Source organism: Tamandua tetradactyla, chromosome 6, assembly GCF_023851605.1.
Source record: "Tamandua tetradactyla isolate mTamTet1 chromosome 6, mTamTet1.pri, whole genome shotgun sequence".
Lineage (NCBI taxonomy): Eukaryota > Metazoa > Chordata > Mammalia > Pilosa > Myrmecophagidae > Tamandua > Tamandua tetradactyla.
This window is the reverse complement of record NC_135332.1, coordinates 40,734,838-40,756,893: the sequence shown is the minus strand read 5'-3', so window position 1 is coordinate 40,756,893 and position 22,056 is coordinate 40,734,838. Positions and strand designations below refer to the sequence as shown.

At 36.6% G+C, this 22,056-nt stretch overlaps 1 protein-coding gene across 3 annotated transcripts in view; it reads right to left on the bottom strand.

Annotated features, from left to right (window-relative positions):
- DHX40 (DEAH-box helicase 40) overlaps positions 1–22,056 on the bottom strand; it is a 93,175-nt gene that overhangs the window by 16,614 nt on the left and 54,505 nt on the right. For all 3 annotated transcript variants that reach the window (XM_077164963.1, XM_077164962.1, XM_077164964.1), the window contains exons 13-14: positions 11,821–11,935; positions 11,463–11,571 (exon numbers count right to left, since the gene is read on the bottom strand). In XM_077164963.1, coding sequence (XP_077021078.1) covers positions 11,463–11,571; positions 11,821–11,935 — 224 coding nt within the window. The remainder of the gene's footprint in view (positions 1–11,462; positions 11,572–11,820; positions 11,936–22,056) is intronic.

The window sequence follows — 22,056 nt, the reverse complement described above, 5'->3', positions numbered from 1 at the left end:
GCAAACAACTATCTACATAAGTTATATTAGGAGATGCACTAGTCAAAATATAAATTTTGTACCAAGTAAACATTTTTTGCTTTAGTCTCACACATAAGTTGAAATTTTAAAATATTAATTACCATCTCTTTTCAGCACCCTGTAGTAATGACATTCCTTTGTTCTTCCTCATGCAAAAACATTTTTTTAATTTGTACATTTAGTCACTATCATTATACATTCTAAGCATTCCTAGATTACACCATCTCAATCCTTATCGTCTATCTTTCTTTGTGATTTCATTTATGCCCCCAGCCCTCTCCCCTCTATCGTTCTCACATGCAGCTTCATTCAGTGTTTTAACATAATTGTATTACAGCTAGGTAGTATCATGCTGTCCATTTCTGAGTTTTTACATTCAGTCCTGTTGCACAATCTGCATCCCTTCAGCTCCAATTACCCAATAGCTTACCCTATTTCTATCTCCTGATGGTTTCTGGTACCAACGAATTATTCCAAGTTTATTCACTAATGTCAGTTCATATCAGTGAGACCATACAGTATTTGTCCTTTTGTTTTTGGCTAATCTCACTCAGCATAATGTCCTTAAGGTCCATCCGTGTTGTTACATACTTCATAACTTTATTCTGTCTTACAGATGCATAATATTCCATTGTATGTATATGCCAGTTTGTTTAGCTACCTGTCTGTTGATGGACATTTTAGCTGTTTCCATCTCTTGGTAATTGCAAATAATGCTGCTATAAACATTGGTGTGCAAATGTCCGTTTGTGTCCTTGCCCTCATGTCCTTTGAGTAGAGACAGCATATCAATGGATCCTGTTTTTTAATCCATTCTGCCAGTCTATGTCTTTTGATTGGGGAGTTTAATCCACTAACATTTAGTATTATTATTGCACAGGTAGTACTTTCTTCTACCATTTTGCCTTTTTAATTTTATATGTCATATCTAATTTTCCTTCTTTTTACCTTTACTAATAGTCTTCCTTTCTACATTCTTCTCCACACCTCTCTCTTCTGTCTTTTTGTATCTGTCTCTAGTGCTCCACAGAGCTGGTCTCTTGGTCACAAATTTTCTTAGTGATTTTTTTGTCTGAAAATGTTTTAATTTCTCCCTCATTTTTGAAGGGCAAATTTGCTGGATATAGAATTCTTGGTTGGCAGTTTTTCTCTTTTAATAATTTAAATATATCATCCCACTGTCGTCTCGCCTCCATGGTTTCTGCTGAGTCTTATTGGGCTTCCCTTGTACATGATGGATTGCTTTTCTCTTGCTGCTTTCAAGAATCTCTCTTTCTCTTTGACCTCTGATGTTCTGATCAGTAAGTGTCTTGTAGTATGTCTGTTTGGATCGATTCTGTTTGGGGCACCTGTTTGGGGCACACTGCACTTCTTGGAACTGTACTCTTAAGTCTTTCATAGGAGTTGGGAAATTTTCAGTGATAATTTCCTCCATTTGTTTTTCTCCTCCTTTGCCCTTCTCTTCTCCTTCTGGGACACCCACAACATGTATATTTGTGCACTTCATGTTGTCATTCAATTCCCTGAGTCCATGCTCATATTTTCCCATTCTTTTTGCTGTATTTTCTTTTGTTTGTCAGATTTCAGATGTCCCATCCTCTGATTCACTAATCCTATCTTCTGCCTCTTGAAATCTGACATTGTAGGTTTCCATCATTCATTGTTTTTTTCATCTCTTCTACTGTGCCTTTCATTCCCATAAGTTCGGTATGGTTTTTTTTTTCAGATTTTCAATTTCTTCTTTTTGTTCATTCCTTGCCTTCTTTATATCCTCCCTCAATTCACTGATTTGATTTTTGATGAGGTTTTCTATGCCTTTTCGAACATTCTGCATTAATTGTTTCAACTCCTGTGTCTCATGTGAATTACTGGTCTGTTCCTTTGACTGGGCCATATATTCAATTTTCATAGTATGATTTGTTATTTTTTCCTGGCATCTAGGCATTTAATTACCTTAATTAGTTTATTCTGGAGATTGTTTTCAGTTTTGTTTACCTAGGATTTTCTTGCTGGATGACTTTGGTGTCTATGTATTCTTTGACATTCAGTTCAGCTCATTCTGGACCTCTAGCTTAGGTTTTTTTAACAAAGGAGAGTTTTTCAGTTCTTGTTTCTTCCCCTGCCTGTATGGTGCCTTTTCCCCCCCTTAAGAGGGTCTACTTAAGTATTACAGACCCCAGTCAGATTTTCCCTGACCACACTGGCCTCCTTTGAGGAGGAATGAGTCACCTGTGTCAGTTTTCCCTGAGGGTGAAACCCAGCAGATTGAAAGGCTTTCCTATGAAGCCTCTGGGCTCTGTGTTTCTCCTCTTCTGCCCAGTATGTGGCACTTGTCTGTCTTCAGGTCCCACCAGCATAAGGCGATACAGTACCTTTAACTTCAGCAGACTCTCCCTGCTGGGGGCATGGTGGATACAGAGGAGAGGTTTTAGTCTGGTTTTAATTGCTTCACTTTTCCAGACCCTGGGGTCTGAACTTCTTGATGGAGGGATTCCACCTGAGCTGGGACCCACCCCTCTGTTGGGGAAGGCACAGGTTCCAGACAAACACTCAAACAGGCTTAATTCTGCATAAGGCTGGGGCAGTGGAGCCCAAGAAGCCTTGCAGCTGTATCCAAACAGCAGTCAAGCAGTAGAAACACAGACACCAAAATGAAAGAGAAAAATCCTTTTCAGAGCAGGACCCCTGTTCCTCAGGTTTGCCAATCAAGAGCTTAAGTTGGTACATTGCTCTGTGTATCTCCAGGTCCTATGTGCCCCCTTCTTTCCTTTAGGGCCCAGACCTTTTCCAATCCAAAAAAAAAAATCTTTTTTCTTTTTTTTTTTCCAGCAGCCATGCCCTTCTGCACCAGGGCAAAAACTAGTGACCTCCACTTTTACTCAAGGTTCAGCTGAACTGGGGGCCTACTTTTAGTAGTCATAATTTGTTAATTAATTCCACAATTGGAGTTTGGTTGCGCTCAGCCCCTACTGCTGGTAAAGTCCCTTTCCTTTCCCCTCTGGGAAGCAGCCAGAGGGGGAGGGGCACTGGCCACTACAGCTTGGGGGAACTCACGGTTCTCGGTGGGCTTGCAGCAAGTTCAGCTGGTCCAGACTGGTGTGCTGTGTGTTCAGTCACTGACATGGCCCCAGCAGTTATTCTGTACTGTTCCTGGCTATTTATTAGCTGCCCTGGAGGACGAACTAAATCCCACACCTCGCTAAGCTGCCATCTTGGCCCCCTGATACTCTCTTAAACATTAGGGACACCCAAATTAATAGGTCAAACCCTTGATCTTGAGGCTTGCACTTATGAAACTTATTTCTGTAACAGAGAAGCCAAGCCTACCTATAATTAATGCCTAAGAGTTACTTCCGGAGAACAGATGTGCCCTCTCTCTCTCTAAGTCCAATTCTACAAACAAAATCATTACACTTTCCCCCTGCATGAGACATGACGCTCAATGGTATAAGTTTCCCTGGCAAAACGGGATATGACTCCTGGGGAAGAGTCAGGTCCTGGCACCATGGGACTGACAATGCCTACTTGACCAAAAGGGGGGAAAGAAATGTAATAAAATAAGGTATCAGTGGCTAAAAAATTTCAGTCAAGAGGCTATTCTGGAGATAACTCTTATGCAAGGTTCAGCTAGATATTGCTATTTGCTATGGTATGCCAAGCCCCAACCAAAAGCATTCCTGTAAATCCTAAAGAATACCCAGTGCTCTATCTGAGACTTTATAAAAGTTTCACTACTAAGTTTATTTCTCAGAAATATAAAACCCAGATGGTTCCTAGACCAGTTAAGTCCTAAAACCCAGAATTATCAGTGTCTCCAAAAGCATCAACTCATTGTATTTCCCTACCCTGTAACGTTAACACCTCTTTTCAACATGAAAAGGTTAGAAAGGTCATTGCCCAAATATCTCTATAGATTGGCAGAAGGATTAAAGGAGAAAGAGGAGTTGTAACAGAGCAGACAGGATTAATAAATGAGTATAACTAATGAATTATTATATTGACATTTCTTTTAGTCCTCAGTATCTTGTAGCAGCTAGAAGGAAATACCTGAAATTGTGGAACTATAAACCAGCCATAATTTGAAATTTGTTCTAAAACTACTTCTTAAAATGTACTCTGACATTTATCACTTTTTTGTATATATGTTATATTTCACAATTGAAGAAAAATTACCAGGCATGCAAAGAAACTGGAAATACAACACACAATGAAGACAGAAATCAATTAATCAATACCAAAGTAGAACTGACACAGATGTTAGAATCAGTAAAGACATAAAAAAATTATTATAACTGGATTAAATATATTGAAAAAGTATGAGACATAGAAAAAAATTAAAGAAAAAAAAGACCAAAATCCGTCATCTGGAGATGAAAAAATACAATGCTTGAGGTGAGAAATATTTGCGATAAGATTAATGACCAACTAGACACTGCAGAAGAAAAGATTAGTGAACTGGAAAACAGTAATAGAAAACACTCCAAATGAACGGAGAGTAAATATAATTTTCTAATAAGGAGAGTATCAGCAAGTTGTGGGACAATTTTAGGTGTCCTAAAATATGTGTAACTGGAGTCCACTAAGGAGTGCATTGCTGGAGATTGTGTCGGGGTGAGAATAGAAAACTACTTGAAGAAAATGACTGAAATGTTTCCAAATCTGATGCAAATAAATCCACAGATCCAAGAAGCTCAACAAACTGCAAACTAAACAAACATGAAAAAATTGTGTCACGGCATATCATCATAATCAAATTGTTAAAACAAATGATAAAGAAAAACATCTTAAAGGCAGCAAGAGGAAGAGGAAAAAAATACACTACAAAACAGAAAAACAAAGAAAGGATAGCAGATTTCTTGAAAGAAGCAACACAAGCTAGAAGACACAGCAACATACTGAAATAGCTTAAATAACTGTCAACGTAGAATTCTATGTCCACTGAAAATATCTTTCATAAACTAAAGTAAAATAAAGTTTTATCACCAGTTGACTAGTACTACAAGAAATGTTAAAAAAAAAACCAGACTTCTAGATGAAAGAAAAATTATTCCAGATGGACTTGTGGCTCTACATAAAAGAATGAAGAACACTTAAATAGTACGTATATGAGTAAATACATAGAATTTTTAAAATTATTATTTTAACTTCTTTAAAGGAGTTTAACTTTACATATCAAAAGGTAAAAAGGTTGTCAAACTGAATAAAAAAGCAAGATTCAACTATGTGGTGATAAGACCTGCTCTTCAAATGTAAAGACACAAGTTATTACAAGTAAAAGACAGACACATCCTGGTAAGTTTTCTGTAAACCTAAACCTGCTCTGAAAAATGAAGTCTATTGAAAAAAAAAGTAACAGGATAGAAAAAGATATACCATGCTGATACTAATCAAAAGAAAGGTGAAGAGACTACAATTATTATCTAGGTAGATTATAGAGGAAATATTAGCAGGGATAAAGAAGATCATTTCTTATAGATAGAAGTCTTAATATGTCAAGTGGACATAATCCTAAACTTGTATATATCTAATAACAGGACTTCAAGATGAATGAAGCAAAAACTCCTGCAAGGAGAAATAGGCACACCCAAAATTAAGAGAAATTTCAATACCCATCTCTTAATAATTGACAAACGAAGTAGACAGAAAATCACAAAGGATACGGAACAATACTATCAACCAACTGACCTTATCAATATAGAAAACACTTCAGCCAACAACAGCTAAAAATACATCCAAGTGCAGACAGAACAAAATAGCATATTCTGGGACATAAAAGAAGTCTCAAGAAATTTTTGGATTCACGGTATCCAAAGTATCTTCTCTGAATACAATGGAATTAAATTACAAATCAGTTAACAGAAAGATCTTTGCAAAATTCCCCAATATTTGGAAATTAAATAATACATTTCCAAATGACCTGTAAGTCAAAAAAGAAATCAAGGGAAAAATTACAACGTATTTTGAACTGAATAAAATAAAAATACAACATATGAAAATTTATAGGTGCCACTAAAGCAGTACTTAGGAGGAAGGTTATACTACTAAACATGTATATTAGATAAAAAGAAAGATCTTAATTTAATGACCTCAATTTCCACTTTAGTAAAATAGAAAATGAAAAGTGACAAAGTAAGCAGAAGAAAATAAAAAGGAAAGATCAAAGCCAAAACAATTGAAATGAAAAACAAAACACAACAAAAATATGAGAAAACAAATGAAACCAAGGGCTAGTTTGAGAAGATGAACATACTTGAAAATTTTCTAGCCAAACTGTCAGGAAAAAAAAAAGAGAAAAGATACAGATTACCAATAGCAGGAATGAAGTAGCATCACTGCAGGCTTTATAGATATTAAAAGGACAATAAGGGATATAATGAATAACTTTATGCCAATAAATCAAACAATTCAGATGAAACAACTCAACCTGATAAAAATACATCTAAAGAGAGACTCCACGCAGCAGAGAGAACATATTTCCACGCTTGGGGCCTCTATACTCACCTGAATTCCCACAGCACAGGAATAAGTGCCTGCTCTGCCTACTCTGGATTAGAACCTATGGCTGAAGAGAAAAGAGTCTCTGGAGAAAACTGAGATAAAAATGGAAGAACTGATGTTTCATCCTGAGATAACTAGAAACCCCCAGGAAGTAAAGTAGGAAAACACTCAGGAACCAGAGAGGCCCTCAGGCCAGCTAAATTCTCCAGGACTTTCATTCAGGAATGAAATGGGAATTCTTTGAATGTGTGATGTATCCCAAATGGGAATTCTTTGAATGTGTGATATATCTCAAACAGAAGAAAAAGAATCACATGCCATCGAAATCAATATCCCAGGGGTTCAGGTAGAGGGGTATAAAGAAGAGCTGGTGACAATGTCTCCACATGTGATAAGTTTGACAGATTTATATTGGACTATATAGGAGGCCAACCGGAAGCCAATATCCGAATCCTTGTCTTGCTCTTTTGGAGAGGCCCTACAAAGAATAATGGACCACAGCTGGAAGACCAGAGTTGCCTCAGATTGTCCCCATGCAGACATGGCCGATTTTCCACCTCCCAAGTTCTAGCTCCAAGCCTTCACCATCCTCATGCCCTTGAAGAGCTGATGTGGACCTAAACACATGTGATCTACGTGGAGAACCCTCAAGTGCCAGGTTGGGTGCCCTGGACCCCAAGCCCTCCATGGTCACATCCACTCCTGTATCCTGCCATTCTCCTGGAAGATGACACCCCCCAGCAGCAAAGTGGTCAACCTCCTCTGACTCTGATACAGATCCTGGTCTTAACAACAACTTGAATCTGTATCTCAAGTCTGTTTGAAAGATTAACAGAATATCGCAGATCTGTGCATTCACTCAGGATTCTTTCCCTTCACCAAATCCAATGTAATGAAAACAAAATTTGAAGTTGATCAAGAACAAAAAGACATCTAAAAACATACTTAATCCCCTGAAGATTAGAAACAACAAAAATCCTCTCATCACTTCTACTCAATAGCTTGCTCTAGCCAGAGCAATAGGTAAAAGAGTAAGAAATGAAAGGTATCCAAATTAGAAATGAATAAAGCTTTTTCAAAATATAATACTCTATATAGAAAATCCAGTGGAAAATTATACAAAAGCAGCTACTAGAAATACTAAGTGATTTAGGAAGATTACAGTATACAAAAACAAAATACAAAAATCAATGATTTCTATATACTAGCAATGAACAATCAGAAATTAAAATTTAGAAAACAATACAATTAGTATTACAAAATATGAAATACTTAGGTAAAATCTTGCAAAAGATATGAAAAATCTATACACTAAGAACTATGAAATGGTGCTGAGAAAAATTAAAGAAATCTAAATAAGTAGACATACATGGGTTGGAAGACTCAGTATTACTAAAATGTCAATTTTAGTCAAATTGATCTATAGATTCAATGCAATCACAATCAAACCCCCAGTAGGTTTTTTACAGAACTAGACAAACTGATTCTAAGATTTGTATGAAAATGCAAAGGACCTAGGCTAGCCAAAATAATTTGGAAAAAATTAAGTTGTAGGCCTAATAGATTTTAGAACTTCTTATGAAATTACATTAATCAAGAAAATGTGTTATAAGTATTAGGATAGACAAATAGGACAGAATGGGACAGAACAGGGAGTCCAGAAACAGATTCACATAAAAATGGACAACTAATTATTTTTAATTAAAAAAAATTTTTAAATTGACAAACCAACACAACATACAAACACAAATATTCTTAATACATGAATATTCCATACTTGGTGTACAATCAATGGCTCACAATATCATCATATAGTTGAATATTCATCAACGTGATCACTTTTTAGAACATTTGCATCACTACAGAAAAAGAAATAAAAAGAAAAAACTCATATATATCATAACCCTTACCCCTCCCTCTCATTGACCACTAGTATTTCTATCTACCTAACATATTTTAACCTGTTACCCCTATTTTTTCCTTTCATTGCTCACTAGTATTTCAATCTACTAAATTTATTTTAACCTTTGTTCCCCCTATTATTTACTATTTATTATCCATATTTTTTACTCATCTGTCTATACCATAGATAAAAGGAGTATCAGACATAAGGTTTTCACAGTTACACAGTCACACTGCAACAGCTAAATCATTATACATTCATCTTAAAGAAAGATGGCTACTAGAAACAGCTCTACAGTTTCAAGCACTTCCCTCTAGCCTCTCATAATATACCTTAAACTAAAAAGGGGATAACTATAAAATGCGTAGGAATAACATCCAAGATAACCTCTTGACTCTTTTTGAAATCTCTTAGCCACTGACACTTTATTTTGTCTCATTTCTCTCTTCCACCTTTTGGTCAAGAAGGTTTTCTCAATCCCTTGATGCTGAGTCCCAGCTCATTCTAGGATTTCTGTCCCACGTTGCCAGGGAGGTTTACCTGGGAGTCATGTCCCACGTAGAGAGGGGGGAGGGCAGTGAATTTGCTTGCCATGTTGGCTGAGAGAGAGATAAGCTACATCTGAGTAACGAAAGAGGTTCTCTAGGGGTGACTCTTAGGCCTAATTTTAACTAGGCTTAGTTTATCCTTTGCAGGGGTAAGTTTCATATGAACAAACCCCAAGACTGAGGGCTGGACAACTAATTTTTCATAAAAAAAAAAAAAAGTAAAGGCAATTCAGTGGAAGAACAGACTTTTCAGTAAATGGTGCTGGAACAATAAGATGCACATATGCAAAAAATAAATAAAGGACTTCAGTCCATATCTCACACTAAATACAAAAATTGACTCAAAATGAACCATAGTGCCCTGCCCCAATCAAGACGGCAGAATGAGGCACTGTGGCACTTTATTTCCCACAGAAGCTCTGAACAGCAAGAACTGGTATCTCAAAGTTCCATATAACAGTTAAAGGACTGCAATAACAGGACAGTTACATATATGTCTGGCCCAATCTGTCTGGCAGTGGACTGTGGGACTCACCATCCCAGAATTTGCCATGAATGTCCACCCATTCAAGGCGCTTATTGGAGTACTTTAAAGTTCCCTTTAAGAGGGAACCACTTTGGAAAGAACTAACAGAACCCACATAGCCAGAGAACTTTGGAGATACAGAAAGAAAATGCCTTAAACTAAAAAGGGGATAACTATACTGAGGAAGCTGTTTGAATAAGCCAATAGAGAAAACTAGCACATGTCACCATGTGCTTTCCCAGCTGACAGAGGTGTTCTGGATGGCATCAGCCTTTCTTGAATGAAGGTAACCTCTTGTTGGTACCTTAATTTGAACATTTTCATGGGTTTAGAACTCTAAACTTGCAACTTAATAAATTCCCTTTATAGAAGCCATTCCATTTTTGGTATATTACATTTCAGCAGCTTTAGTATTTTAAAACAGATAGCAAGTAAGCCCACGAAAATTTGTTCAACACCACTAATCATTACATAATATAATTTAAATTATGAGAAACCACTACACTATTATATGGACAGCTAAAAGTAAATGGACTGATCAAAGTGTGCAAGGACAACCACTTTTGAAACAGTTTTGCAGTTTCTTTAAAAAGTTAAACATATGATTTGGCCATTCAATCCTAGGTATTTACCCAAGAAAAATGAAAGCATATGTCCAAACACCTGTATACAAACAGTTACATTTGTACTAGCCAAAAAATGAAAACAAACAAAAAAAATCCATCAACAGTTGAATGGATAAACGAAGGTACAGCCATAGAATGGAATACTACTCAGCAATAAAAAGGAATTAACTATTAAAACACACTATAACCCTAGAATGAGCTGAGACTCAGCATCAAGGGATTGAGAAAACCTTCTCGACCCAAAGGGGGAAAAGTGAAATGAGACAAAGTGTCAATGGTTGAGAGATTCCAGAGTAGAGAGGTTATCCTGGAGGTTATTCTTATGCAGTAAGTAGATATCATCTTGTTACTCAAGATGTAATGGAAAGGCTGAAGAGAATTGCCTGAAAATGTAAAGCTGTGTTCCAGTAGCCATGTTTCTTGAGGATGACTGAATAATGATAATAGCTGTCACAATGTTACTGTGTGATTGTGAAAACCTTGTGTCTGATGCTCCTTTTATCTACCTTGTCAACAAAAGAGTAGAACATATGGAATAAAAATAAATAACAGGGGGAACAAATGCTAAAATAAATTTAGTTTGAAATGCTAGTGATAAATGAAAGCGAGGGGTAAGGGGTATGGTAGGTATAATCTGTTTTTTTTTTCCTTTCCTGTGTTCGTTTTCTTTCTTTTTCTATTGTCTTTTTATTTCTTTTTCTGAATCAATGCAAATGTTCTAAGAAATGATGAATATGCAACTAAGTGATGATATTGTGAATTACTGATTATATATGTTGATGTTTTATTTGGTTTCTTAATTTTTTAATTAATAAATAAATTAAAAAATACATTATAAACATGGATGAATCTCAAAAATAATGATGCTGAGTCAAAAAGAAAGACAAAAGAGTACATGCTACATGATTCCATTTACATAAAATTCTCAGAAATGCAAACTAATGTATAGTGACAGAAAGCAGATTAATGGTTGCCTGGGTAAGGGTGAGGGAACTCTGGGACACAAGATGGAAGGATTTCAAACAGGTATAAAGAAACTCATGTTGATGGTTTCATAGGTATATACAGATGTCAAAATTCATAAATTGTATACTTTAAAAATGACAGTTACCATGTCAATTATATCTCAGTAAAGCTATTTTTTAAAATCCTCATTTCTGCAGCTAAAATTACTCTATTACCACTAGGAATCTTTCATGGAATTAGGGAAATGGCTATACACAGTAGCAAGTAGATATGGAGGGGTAAATTGGTAGACACTGACTGTACATTAATGAAAACTAAATACGAAATATATAGGATAAAAATGCTCTTAAGAAGAAAAACATTTTAGCAATCACCTGTTTAAGCTTTCTGATTAGTTCTCGAAGTTGAGCTTCCACACGAAATGCAGAAAATAAGCACCTCCAATGAATCCAATGTTTCTGGCACCATGAAGCTGGAGCTCCACTGTAAAACAAAAATTCTGGTATCTTAAAACTCTCTAAGGTCATTTTAAGGAAAAGCTTGGGAAAAGATGAATGAGAAACAATGTATAGTACATAACATTCATCTGATATCATCTTGTTAATATTCACAAAAATACTTTGAGGACAGTATCATCCTCACGGAACCTTATTGTCTAAAGTCATGAAGTTAATATTATTGGAGCTTTGCCTCAAACCGACACTTTCCACTACATAGGACTACCTTGCATACCTTGATTTGCATTGTTCAAAGATGACAGCTAAAGTTGCAAAGTCATTAAATCCTCCAGCTTTAGCTGCCAACTCTCGATGTCTCTGTTCTGCTTCTTTCTGGTACTCTGGATCAACTAAAATGATAAATGGAAAGACAATTTAGTTCTATTTTACATTAAGTGCCTAAATACACTTTGTTTATTCAAGCTCATTAAAATCTTCCTTATCCTCTAGGGTGGTCTAAGGTAGAATTACATTAACTCTTCTTGCTAGCTCTAATTTTTCTCCCAACTCATTTTCTTTGTTTAACCTTAGGTTTCTTTTTCTTGTATGCTGTATGGTGGGGTCACATATCATTCTTTTTCCGTGTGAGTATCCTGTCATTGCAGCACGATTTGTTGAATTTTTGTTTGCTTGTTTGGTTGGTTTCTTGGTTTGGGAAGTGCATTGGCCAGGAATCGAACCCAGGTTTCTGGCATGGCAGGCGAGAATTCTACCACTGAACCTCCCTTGTACCCCTTACTCAGATTTTAACAGAAAAACAACCTTACTTCTCCCAATCTGCTTGCCTATAAATTAGTTTTCTTATAAGAATACCAGGATACAATGCAAAAGTTCTATGTTCCCCACTTTGTCACATCACATATAAACTAATCCCCACGGCTAACCACTGTTAGTTATTTGGTCTATGTCCTTCCAGACATTTTCAATGTATATATATAAATAGATATATAATATTCTATTTTAGAGAAATGGTATATATGTTCCACAACTTGCTTTATTCATTTAATAACAGCTTTATGTCAGTACATAAAAAATTACTCATTCTCAAAAATAGATACCTCAGGGGTATTGGAACATAATGCAAATTAACCAGTCCCTATTTATCCAATTCCTATAGGCAATTAGATATCACATCCATATATGCAACTTTTTTCTTTTCCTTTTAACTTTATATTGAAGTATAGCATTCATTCACACAGAAAACTACACAGGTCATATAGTGTGTAGCTCACCATCCACAAACATAACATTACACACAGATCAACAAACAGAATATTATCAGCATTCGAGAAGTCTCCTTTATGCCCCACTTCCAAAATTCCATTCCCTTCTATAAGGATAACCATATCCTGACTTCTAATACTGCAGATGACTTTTGCCTGTTTTAACATTCATATACATGAAATCATACAATACGTACTTTTACTCAACATATGTTTTTGAGATTCATCTGTTACTGACATTGATAATAGTTTTCTGATCCTACTCAAGCCTGACATGCTCTCTGGTTGCCCAAATTCTCTACATAACACTTTATCCAGGCTAATTTTCTTTCAAAGTCCCTTTTTAAAGCTGTTCATGGCTCCTTCCTTCAGACTGTATCATAATTTCTATTCCCATCACAGCTAGATTTAGCAGAAGCAACCTGTTGACTGAATCCAGACGGCAGCATATACATAGACCTATAATGTGAATGTGCAAACATCAGACCCTGATATTAGGAGGAAAAAATCGGAGTAAAGAAAAGTGTTACCACTTGACCAGGTAACAACTGAAGGACAGACAAAAGGAGAAAAAATACTATTTATCTCAGGTCATACAATGGTCTTATTAAAATACAAATGACTGATAATACCCACTCTTGAATCCCTTAGGGATACTCATTTTTAAACCAAAGCATCTCATTTCAAGCACCTAAATATCATTCTCTAGAAGGTATTACCCATCTGAAGGACAAACTGTACTAGACTCCAGCAACAGCTCTGGCCTGGTTCTTAACGAAAGAGACAAGCCTATCTATCAGTCAGGGGATCTCCTGGAATTCCCTAATTGTGGATTCTCAAAAAGTCACAGGCTCTAAAACTGAAGCTGCATTTTGGAGCAGCTGAAGTTCTTGATGATCCAAGTTTTAAAAGTCTAGGTCAATCAACAAATTCCATCCTGACCATACGGGGGAAAATACTGATGTATTAATAAAGCATCAGTGGCAGAGAGAGTTCAAATAGAGTAGAGAGGCTACTCTGGAGGTGGCTCTTATGCAAGCTTCAGGTAGACCTTGCTACTTATCATAACCTGCTAACCCCCAACCAGGAGAAGAACAATCCTAAAGAACACCTAGGGCAATATTTAAGATTTCACAAGGGTTCCAGGCACTAGAGTAACTTTCCAGAAACCTATAACCTCCAGATGGGTCCCTGGTCCAGATAAGTACTGAAACCAAGCCAGCCTCTCCAGAATATCAGATAGTTCCATGTCCCCATTCCGTATTAGTGACAGATTCTTCCAATAGCAAAAATTTAGAATTGCCTTAGCACAAACAACCTTAAAGAGAGGTATGGAAAGAGCAAAGGTGATGGTGGAGTTATATATAGAAGATAGGATTTAACAAATGAATATGAATGCTGACTCATTAAATTGATCTCTCTTTTAGTCTCCAATATTTTAGAGCAGTTAGGAATAAAAACCTAAAATTGTGAAATTGTAACCCATGTCAAACTCTGAAATATGTTCTACAACTAATTGTGGCGCTGTGCTTTGGAATTTATAGCTTTTTTGTATATATGTTATTTTTCACAAAAAAAGGAGGAAAAAAAGTCAATTATGATGATAAAAAAAGTATTTAAGCCTTCTAGCCTCCTATACTCTGGAGTAGCTAGAAGGAAAAATATGAGTTGATCATATGGTAGCCCATGACCAACTCTGGGATCTGTCCTGTAACCACTTGTTGAAGAATGTTTTGAAAACTTGCTTTTTTACTTCTTTGCTTTGTATATATGTATACTATACAATAAAAAAAGTTATAAAAAAAAAGTCTAAGTCATTTATAAAAATAGCAAGAATATTTCTTTAAGTATTCATAAGAAACTGGTAGCAGTTGTTGCCACTAGGAAGCAGACCTCAAGACATGGTTAGGAAGGAAAATTGCTTTTCACTTAAATCCTTTTGCAATGCTTGAATTTTTAAGTATGCATATATACTGGGAATAGTAATACAATTCAGCAAAATCTCACCCCCAGAGACATCTATTAAAATAATCAAAATTATCAATTAACAAAAATAATCATTCAAAGTCTCTGGAGTGTAAGCAAAGGGTTTACAAATTGAAAGGCATTTAGTCAAAATCTATGGAATTCAGTAAGAAAAGCAAGAGGCCATGGCATTTGAATTAGGGGCTGCTCCCATCCTCCTACCACCTACAGCTCCCTGTGAGAAAGAGCTATTCCAGAGGGCTTGGCAGCTCATGAATAGGACCCTTTCCCCCACCCCTAGCTCCTGCTCTGTAAAATTAGGGAAGGTCAGCTGATAAAGAGTGCAGGTCCCCATCTCCCCAAATATCTGTGCTGTGGAAGAGCTATTTCTGTGGGCTGAGCAGCTAAGTGGCAGTTCTCATTACTCCAAACTTCCTAGAGCTACTCCAGGTTTTTATGTTTGTTTGTTTTTAGCTAGTAGACATCCACAGATTCCATCTCACCTGAATTTGTGCTAGGAAAGATCTGTATTGGGCAGTGGTGGCAGTCACGGTATCAGCTCCCATTCTCCCCTGGCTCCTCCTCCATAGGGAAGAACCAGGAGGGGTGGGCACTACAGAGCAGTTCCCCATCCACCCCATAGCTCCTTCTCCATAGCATGGAGGTTCTGCCCAGGGGCCTAACTTTATTTGGAAAAGACTATGGAGAAATATTTGCTGTAGGGTTACTGTAAAAAACAATAGAGCACACAGCAATAAATGGAGGTTACAACTTAGTATGGTACCAACAGGGGCAGGCCAGCCAGAAATTTAACAGGGAGGTCATGGTGGTCCAGAAGATGGTGCACATACCCAAACTGGGCCACCTGAAGCATGACCAGAAAGGAACTTCTCAGCCACTGTCCCTTGACTGAAGGCAAGACGAATTAAAATACTCCTTGAACTGTGAAAATAGTCTCCAAACCACACCTAAATCCAATGGTGAAGGGTAAAAACATCACTGGAGCTTAGGTACAACCTCCACCAGTCAGTGCCTGATCACTAAACTGTGCTAATCCAGAAATAAACTCTAGGAAGCTAGGCTTATAGATGTACTAAGAGGAAAATCTAAGCAGAACATCAAAGGCTACACACTGGGAGAAAGAGACTTCAAAGAATAAGTTACCAAGTTACCAAGTTACCAAGCAAACAGACAAGCAAAAACCACAATAATAACAAACCTCAGGGGTATCCAGAGTTGCTACAATATATTACCTTACATGTGCATTTTTCAACCAAAATTAAAAATAATAAAGTGTGACCTATAAGCAGGGAAAAAAGCAGGTGATAGAAATGGACTTTTGAGGGGGCCCAGATGTTGGACTTAGCAGACAGACTTCAAAGCAGCTATTAAAAATAATGTCCAAAGAACTAAAGGAAACCATGTTGAAAGAATTAAAGGAAAGTATTATGGCAATAACTCATAAAATAGAGAAAAACAGGAAAGAGGGAGAAATTATAAAAAAAGAAGCAATTGAATTGAAATCAGGGACTCAAACAGATATTTGCATTTCATAGTGGCATTATTCACAACTGACAAAAGATGGAGGCAACCCAAGTATCCATCAACTGATGAACAGATAAATAAAATGTAGTATATACATACAATGAATATTATTCAGCCATAAAAAGGAATGAAGTTGAGAAGAATAGAAAAAGAAGGAAGAGAATGAGCAGAGCCTGAGAGAAGAGTTTAACACCATTAAGCACACAAACATGGTATAATGGGAATACTAGGAAAAAGAAAGAGAGGGACTGAAAAAAATATTTGAGAAAATAATGGCTAAAAACTCCAAAAAATGTGATGATAATCATAAACTACACATGTAAGACCTTTAAAGTATTCCAAGAAGTATAAATGCAAAGATAACCACGTCTACACTCAAATGTTGAACAAAGTGTTTGTTCTAGTATGCTAGCTTCTGGAATGCTGTATACCATAAACAGAATGATTTTTAAAAAGAGGAATTTAATAAATTGCTAGTTTACAGTACTAAGGCAGAGAAAATGTCCCAATTAAAACAAGTCTATAGAAATGTCCAATCTAGGGCATCTAGGGAAAGATACCTTGGTTCAAGAAGGCCGATGATGTTCATGGTTTCTCTCTCAAGTGGAAAGGCACATGGTGAACACAGTCAGAGTTTCTCTCTCATCTGGAAGGGCACATGGTGAACACAGCATCATCTGCTAGCTTCTTCTCCTGGCTTCCTGCTTCATGAAGCTCCCCAGGAGGCATTTTCCTTCTTCATCTCCAAAGGTCACTGGCTGGTAGACTCTGCTTCTCATGGCTATATCGTTCCGCTCTGCTGTCTCTGAATCTCTCATTCTCCAAAATGTTTCTTCTTTTATAGGACTCCAGAAACTAATCAAAACCCACCCAAATGGGTGGAGACACGCCTCAACCTAATCCAGCCTAACAACCACTCTTGATTATATCACATTTCCAGGGAGATGATCTAATTGCAGCTTTAAACATACAATACTGAATAGGGATTAGAAGAAATGGCTGCCTTTACAAAATGGGATTAGGATTAAAACATGGCTTTTCTAGGGGGCATACATCCCTTCAAACCAGCACAGTGTTGAAAGCCAAAAATAAAGAAAAATACACAAAGCAGTATTTATACTCATTACATATAACCCCCAATGAAATTAATAGCTGACTTTTCATTAGAAATAGTGGAGGCCAGAAAACAGTGGATGGCATACTCATAGTGTTGAAAGGAAAAAGCTGTCAATTAAGAATCCTATATTCAGCAAAACTATCTTTCAAAAGTGAAGGCAAAATAAAGACACCATTCCCAGATAAAGAAAACTTGAAAGAATTCACTGCTAACAGATTTGATTTACAAGAAATTCTAAAATAAGTTCTCCAGGCTGAAAGGAAGTCATGTCAGACAGTAACCACACTAAAAAAGAACACCAGTAAAGATGAGAATACAGGGTAAAGGATAATATGGTCCATGTTTTAAAACTTCAACTTCTGTGAGACCAAAGGGAGAGATGTTTATTTGGTGCAAAATTTATATTTTGGGTGCTGCATTACATAATTTAACTTGTTAGGTCAATTTAGTCGAACACCATAATTATATGGAATTGTGAATAGGGTGTGAGATTTTGTTGGTTTGTCCAGGTTAGTGTGATGCCCAGTATATCCCAGAGCAATGTGGGCAGTGAATAAAGAAGTATTCACAGAGTCCCCTTGGGGGACTCGGGAGAAAGGAGGAAATATTCAACTTTCCCTCTAGGGAATTCCTGATATTCTCTTAAGCAGTGGGGACAACCAAATCAATAGGCTGAACCCTCGATTTTAGGATTAGTCGCTAGGAAAGTTATCACTGCAAAGGAGAAGATAAGCCTACTTATAATTATGCCTAAGAGTCACCCCCCAGAGAACCTCTTTCGTTACTCAGATGTGTTCTCTCTAAGCCAACTCAGCAATTGAACTCACTGCCCTCCCTCCTATGTGGGCCATGACTTTCTGGGGTGTAAATCTGCCAGGCAACATGATAAAGAACTCCCAGGATTTGCCAGGACCTGGCATCATGGGATTGAGAAAGTCTTCTTGATCAAAAGGGGGAAAAGAGAAATGAGGCAAAATAAAGTTTCTGTGGCTGAGAGATTTCAAACAGAGTTGAGAGGTTTTCCTGGGGCTTATTACTATGCATTACATAGATATTCCTTTTTAGTTTATGGTATATTGAAGTGGCTGGAGAGAAATACCTGAAACTTTTGAGCTGTGTCCCAGTAGGCTTGATTTTTTTATTACAAAAATTACATATTCCTTCTCCTTTCTTCTCTTAAGAGAATGATTATGTATTTCTTCTTTCTTCTCTTAAGAGATTTAAAAAAAGAGAGTAAGGTGGTACAATAGTGGCTCAGAGGCAGAATTCTTACCTGCCATGCCAGAGACCCAGGTTCAATTCCCGGAGCCTGCCCATGCCAAAACAAAACAAAACAAAAAACTATAAACTGTCCTCTAAATAATATATCACTGGGCCTCTAACAGGAATATCTGGCAAAGTCAACAAGGACATTATCTATTTTTTTTAAAGAAAAAGAGGTTTGAGTAAGTTCTAAGGAAAATAAATCCAATACTGGATGTAATAGGACAAATGCAAAGGCTGTGTCTTTATAATTATAGTTTTAATGTGTGAAATTGAGGAATACTGATAAATCTCTGATCTATGTTACTGCTTTGGTGGAAATTCTGGGGGCCCTGGTATCTTTCATATCCATTAAATCAATGACATCAAGTGCATCACAAAGGTACAGCTTAATCAAAAATTTCTCACGAAATCAAAGCACAGAAGATAAGATACAATACTAAAGGCTATTATCTTACTATTCAAAAGCATTAAACATATGTCCATAGACCAATTGTATTAGGCTAGCAAAGGGAAATCAATTTCAAAACAGTTCTGCTAAACTTCAAGATGACAAAAACCACCTGAGGCCCTAAAATAAAAGAATAAATTAAACCATGATAAAAAGACACGGAAGAGGGTGGTACGAAAGTGGCTCAGCAGATAGAAGTCTCTCCTGCCATGCCAGAGACCCGGGTTCGATTCCTAGTGCCTGCCCATGCAAAAAAAAAGAAAAGAAAAAGAAAAAGACACGGAAGAATACAGTTAAAATCTGAGGTTTGAACACCCTAAATGGCTAAAAAATTTAGTGTTGATATTCCATGCAAGGCCTAAGACTGTTCTAAATAAACATTTAAAAACCAACACTTGGACTTCTATTACCAGCTATAAAGATGACCATGTGTTTTCTTTTTTTCTCTTAAATTTTTCAAATACACATCATAGTTTAAAAAATTAAACTGTCAGTATTATAATACTGTACTGTGAGATTTATAATGTATATAAATGTAATATATATGCTAACAATAGTAAAAATGATTAGGGGAAGGGGGTGGAACCAAACTGCTGCAAGATTTCTTATATTTTACTTGAAGTAATTTGAGTAAACTGTGATCAAATGAAGATGGATACTGTAATCCCTATTGAATTATCCACATTGAATATGTTATAAGGTAAACAGCAAAAAGCCAATTAAGAGTTCAACACTCCATGTTCACAGTTATAAACATTAAGATGTCAATTCTACTCAAAGTGATTTAGAGAATCAAGACAATCCCAATCAAAATTCCAACAGCCATCTTTGCAGAAATAGAAAGTACAATTATCATACTTATACAGAAAGGTAAGAGACCCCAAATAAGAGTGAATTGAAGAACTCACACTTCCTATTTAAAATTTTTTATCAACATATGAATGGATAAAGAACATGTGGTATATACACCCAGTGGAATAATGTTCAGCCGTGACAAGGAATGAAGTTCTGACATACAAGACAACGTGGATGCACCTTGAAGACATCATGTGGAGTGAAATAAGCCAGACATCAAAAGACAAGTATTGTATGATCTCACTGATGTGAAATAATTACACTAACAAATTTACCAAATCTGAAACTAGAATACAGTTACCAGTGGCCAGGGTGGGGTAGGGAATCAGGACAATGCTTAATTGGTACAGAGTTTTTGTTTTGGGTGATGGAAAAGTTTTGATAATGGATGGTAGTGATGGTAGTACAACATTGTGAATATAATTAACACAACTATCTGATCTATTTGAATGTGATTAGAAAGGAACATTCTGGGTTGCATATATGTTACCAGGAGTAAAAAACAAACCCTCAGATAGGACCATACAACAAAACGGTGAACCCTAATGTAAATTATGGGCTATAGTCAATAGAATAATTATAATATTTCATCAACTGTAACAAAGGTACCACACTGATGCAAAGTGTTAATAATAGTGAAAAGGGCATATGTGGGGGAATATATGGGGCATTTGTATATTCTGCATGAATCTTCTATTAACCTACAAATTCTCTAAGAAAAAAATAAACCAAAAAAAAAAAAAAAAAAAAAAAGAGTTCAACACAATTCCTATTAAAATTCCAGCAGGCTGGCAAATGGTGAGCAGAGATTTCGGACCCCAGGAGCCAAACAGTGAAATCCTCCCTGGAGCACATCCTCAACAGCCAAAGCTTTGAACAAAAGAGTTAATATACTGAGGACAATGGGAGGCAGGACTGTCATTGCTGGAGTAAGGAGTTACAAATACGGAAAGGAGGAAGAATAATGTGATAGAATTGTGGATATGCATATGACATCATGGTTTTTAATAGAGCTGTAAAATAAACTTATTTCTTAGCTCTGTAGACTGCGAGAGCCTAGAAGCAATGACACATTAGAAGCAATGAGCATAGATTATCAAGTTCAGACCTTGGCTTCCAAATATCATTCCCTACTTTAAGGAATCAGGGCTCCTCTAAGGAAAGGTTCCAAACCTGGAGCTAGGAAAATACTAGCTGAACCCAGAGCAGCTCCTTGCACCAAAAAGTAAGAAAATGCTCAAAGAATTATAAAAACATATCAAAAGGGCATAGCCAATTTGAAATGGCTCCTACCGATCCAATCTGGGCAATTTGAGCACCAAAATAAATATGGCTACTGTTAGATTAAAACTCATTGAGTAATACAAGAATCCATAGGTCCACACTGATACAAATGAGCACATGAATAAATAAATTGAGGAGAAGGGAAATCTTCTTCACGGCAGATAGGATGTTGGATAAGGAAGTAACTAGGTATAAAGGATATTGATGGGACAATGTGGACTCTACATTAGTTAAAAATACTGTTAAATGTTCTTATTTTGATAATTTTGTAAACATATTGATATTCAGAGAATGCCCTATTAATAGTGAACACACACTGACTTATTTTGTGAAAGGGAATAAAATGTTTCCAACTTTCAAATGAGTTAGAAATAAAATGCATATTTATAACTATATGTAACAAAGCAAATGGGGCAAACTGTTAAAAATTGGTTAAGCCCTAAGATCAAGGGCCTGGCCCATCAATTTGGCAGTCCCCAATGCTTAGCTCTCGATCTTGGGGTTTGCCCCTATAAAACTTACTTCTGCAAAGGGGAAGTTAAGCCTACTTATGATTATGCCTAATCTAAGTCAGGTCCGGAGAACATCTTCTGTTGCTCAGATGTGGCCTCTCCTTTCTCTCTAAGCCAATTTCACAGGTGAATTCACTGCCCTCCCATGTGGGATATGACTCCCAGGGTGTCAATCTCCCTGGCAAGATGGGACATGACCCCTAGGGATGAGCCTGGCTTGACATCATGGGACTGAGAAAAATTTATTAACCAAAAG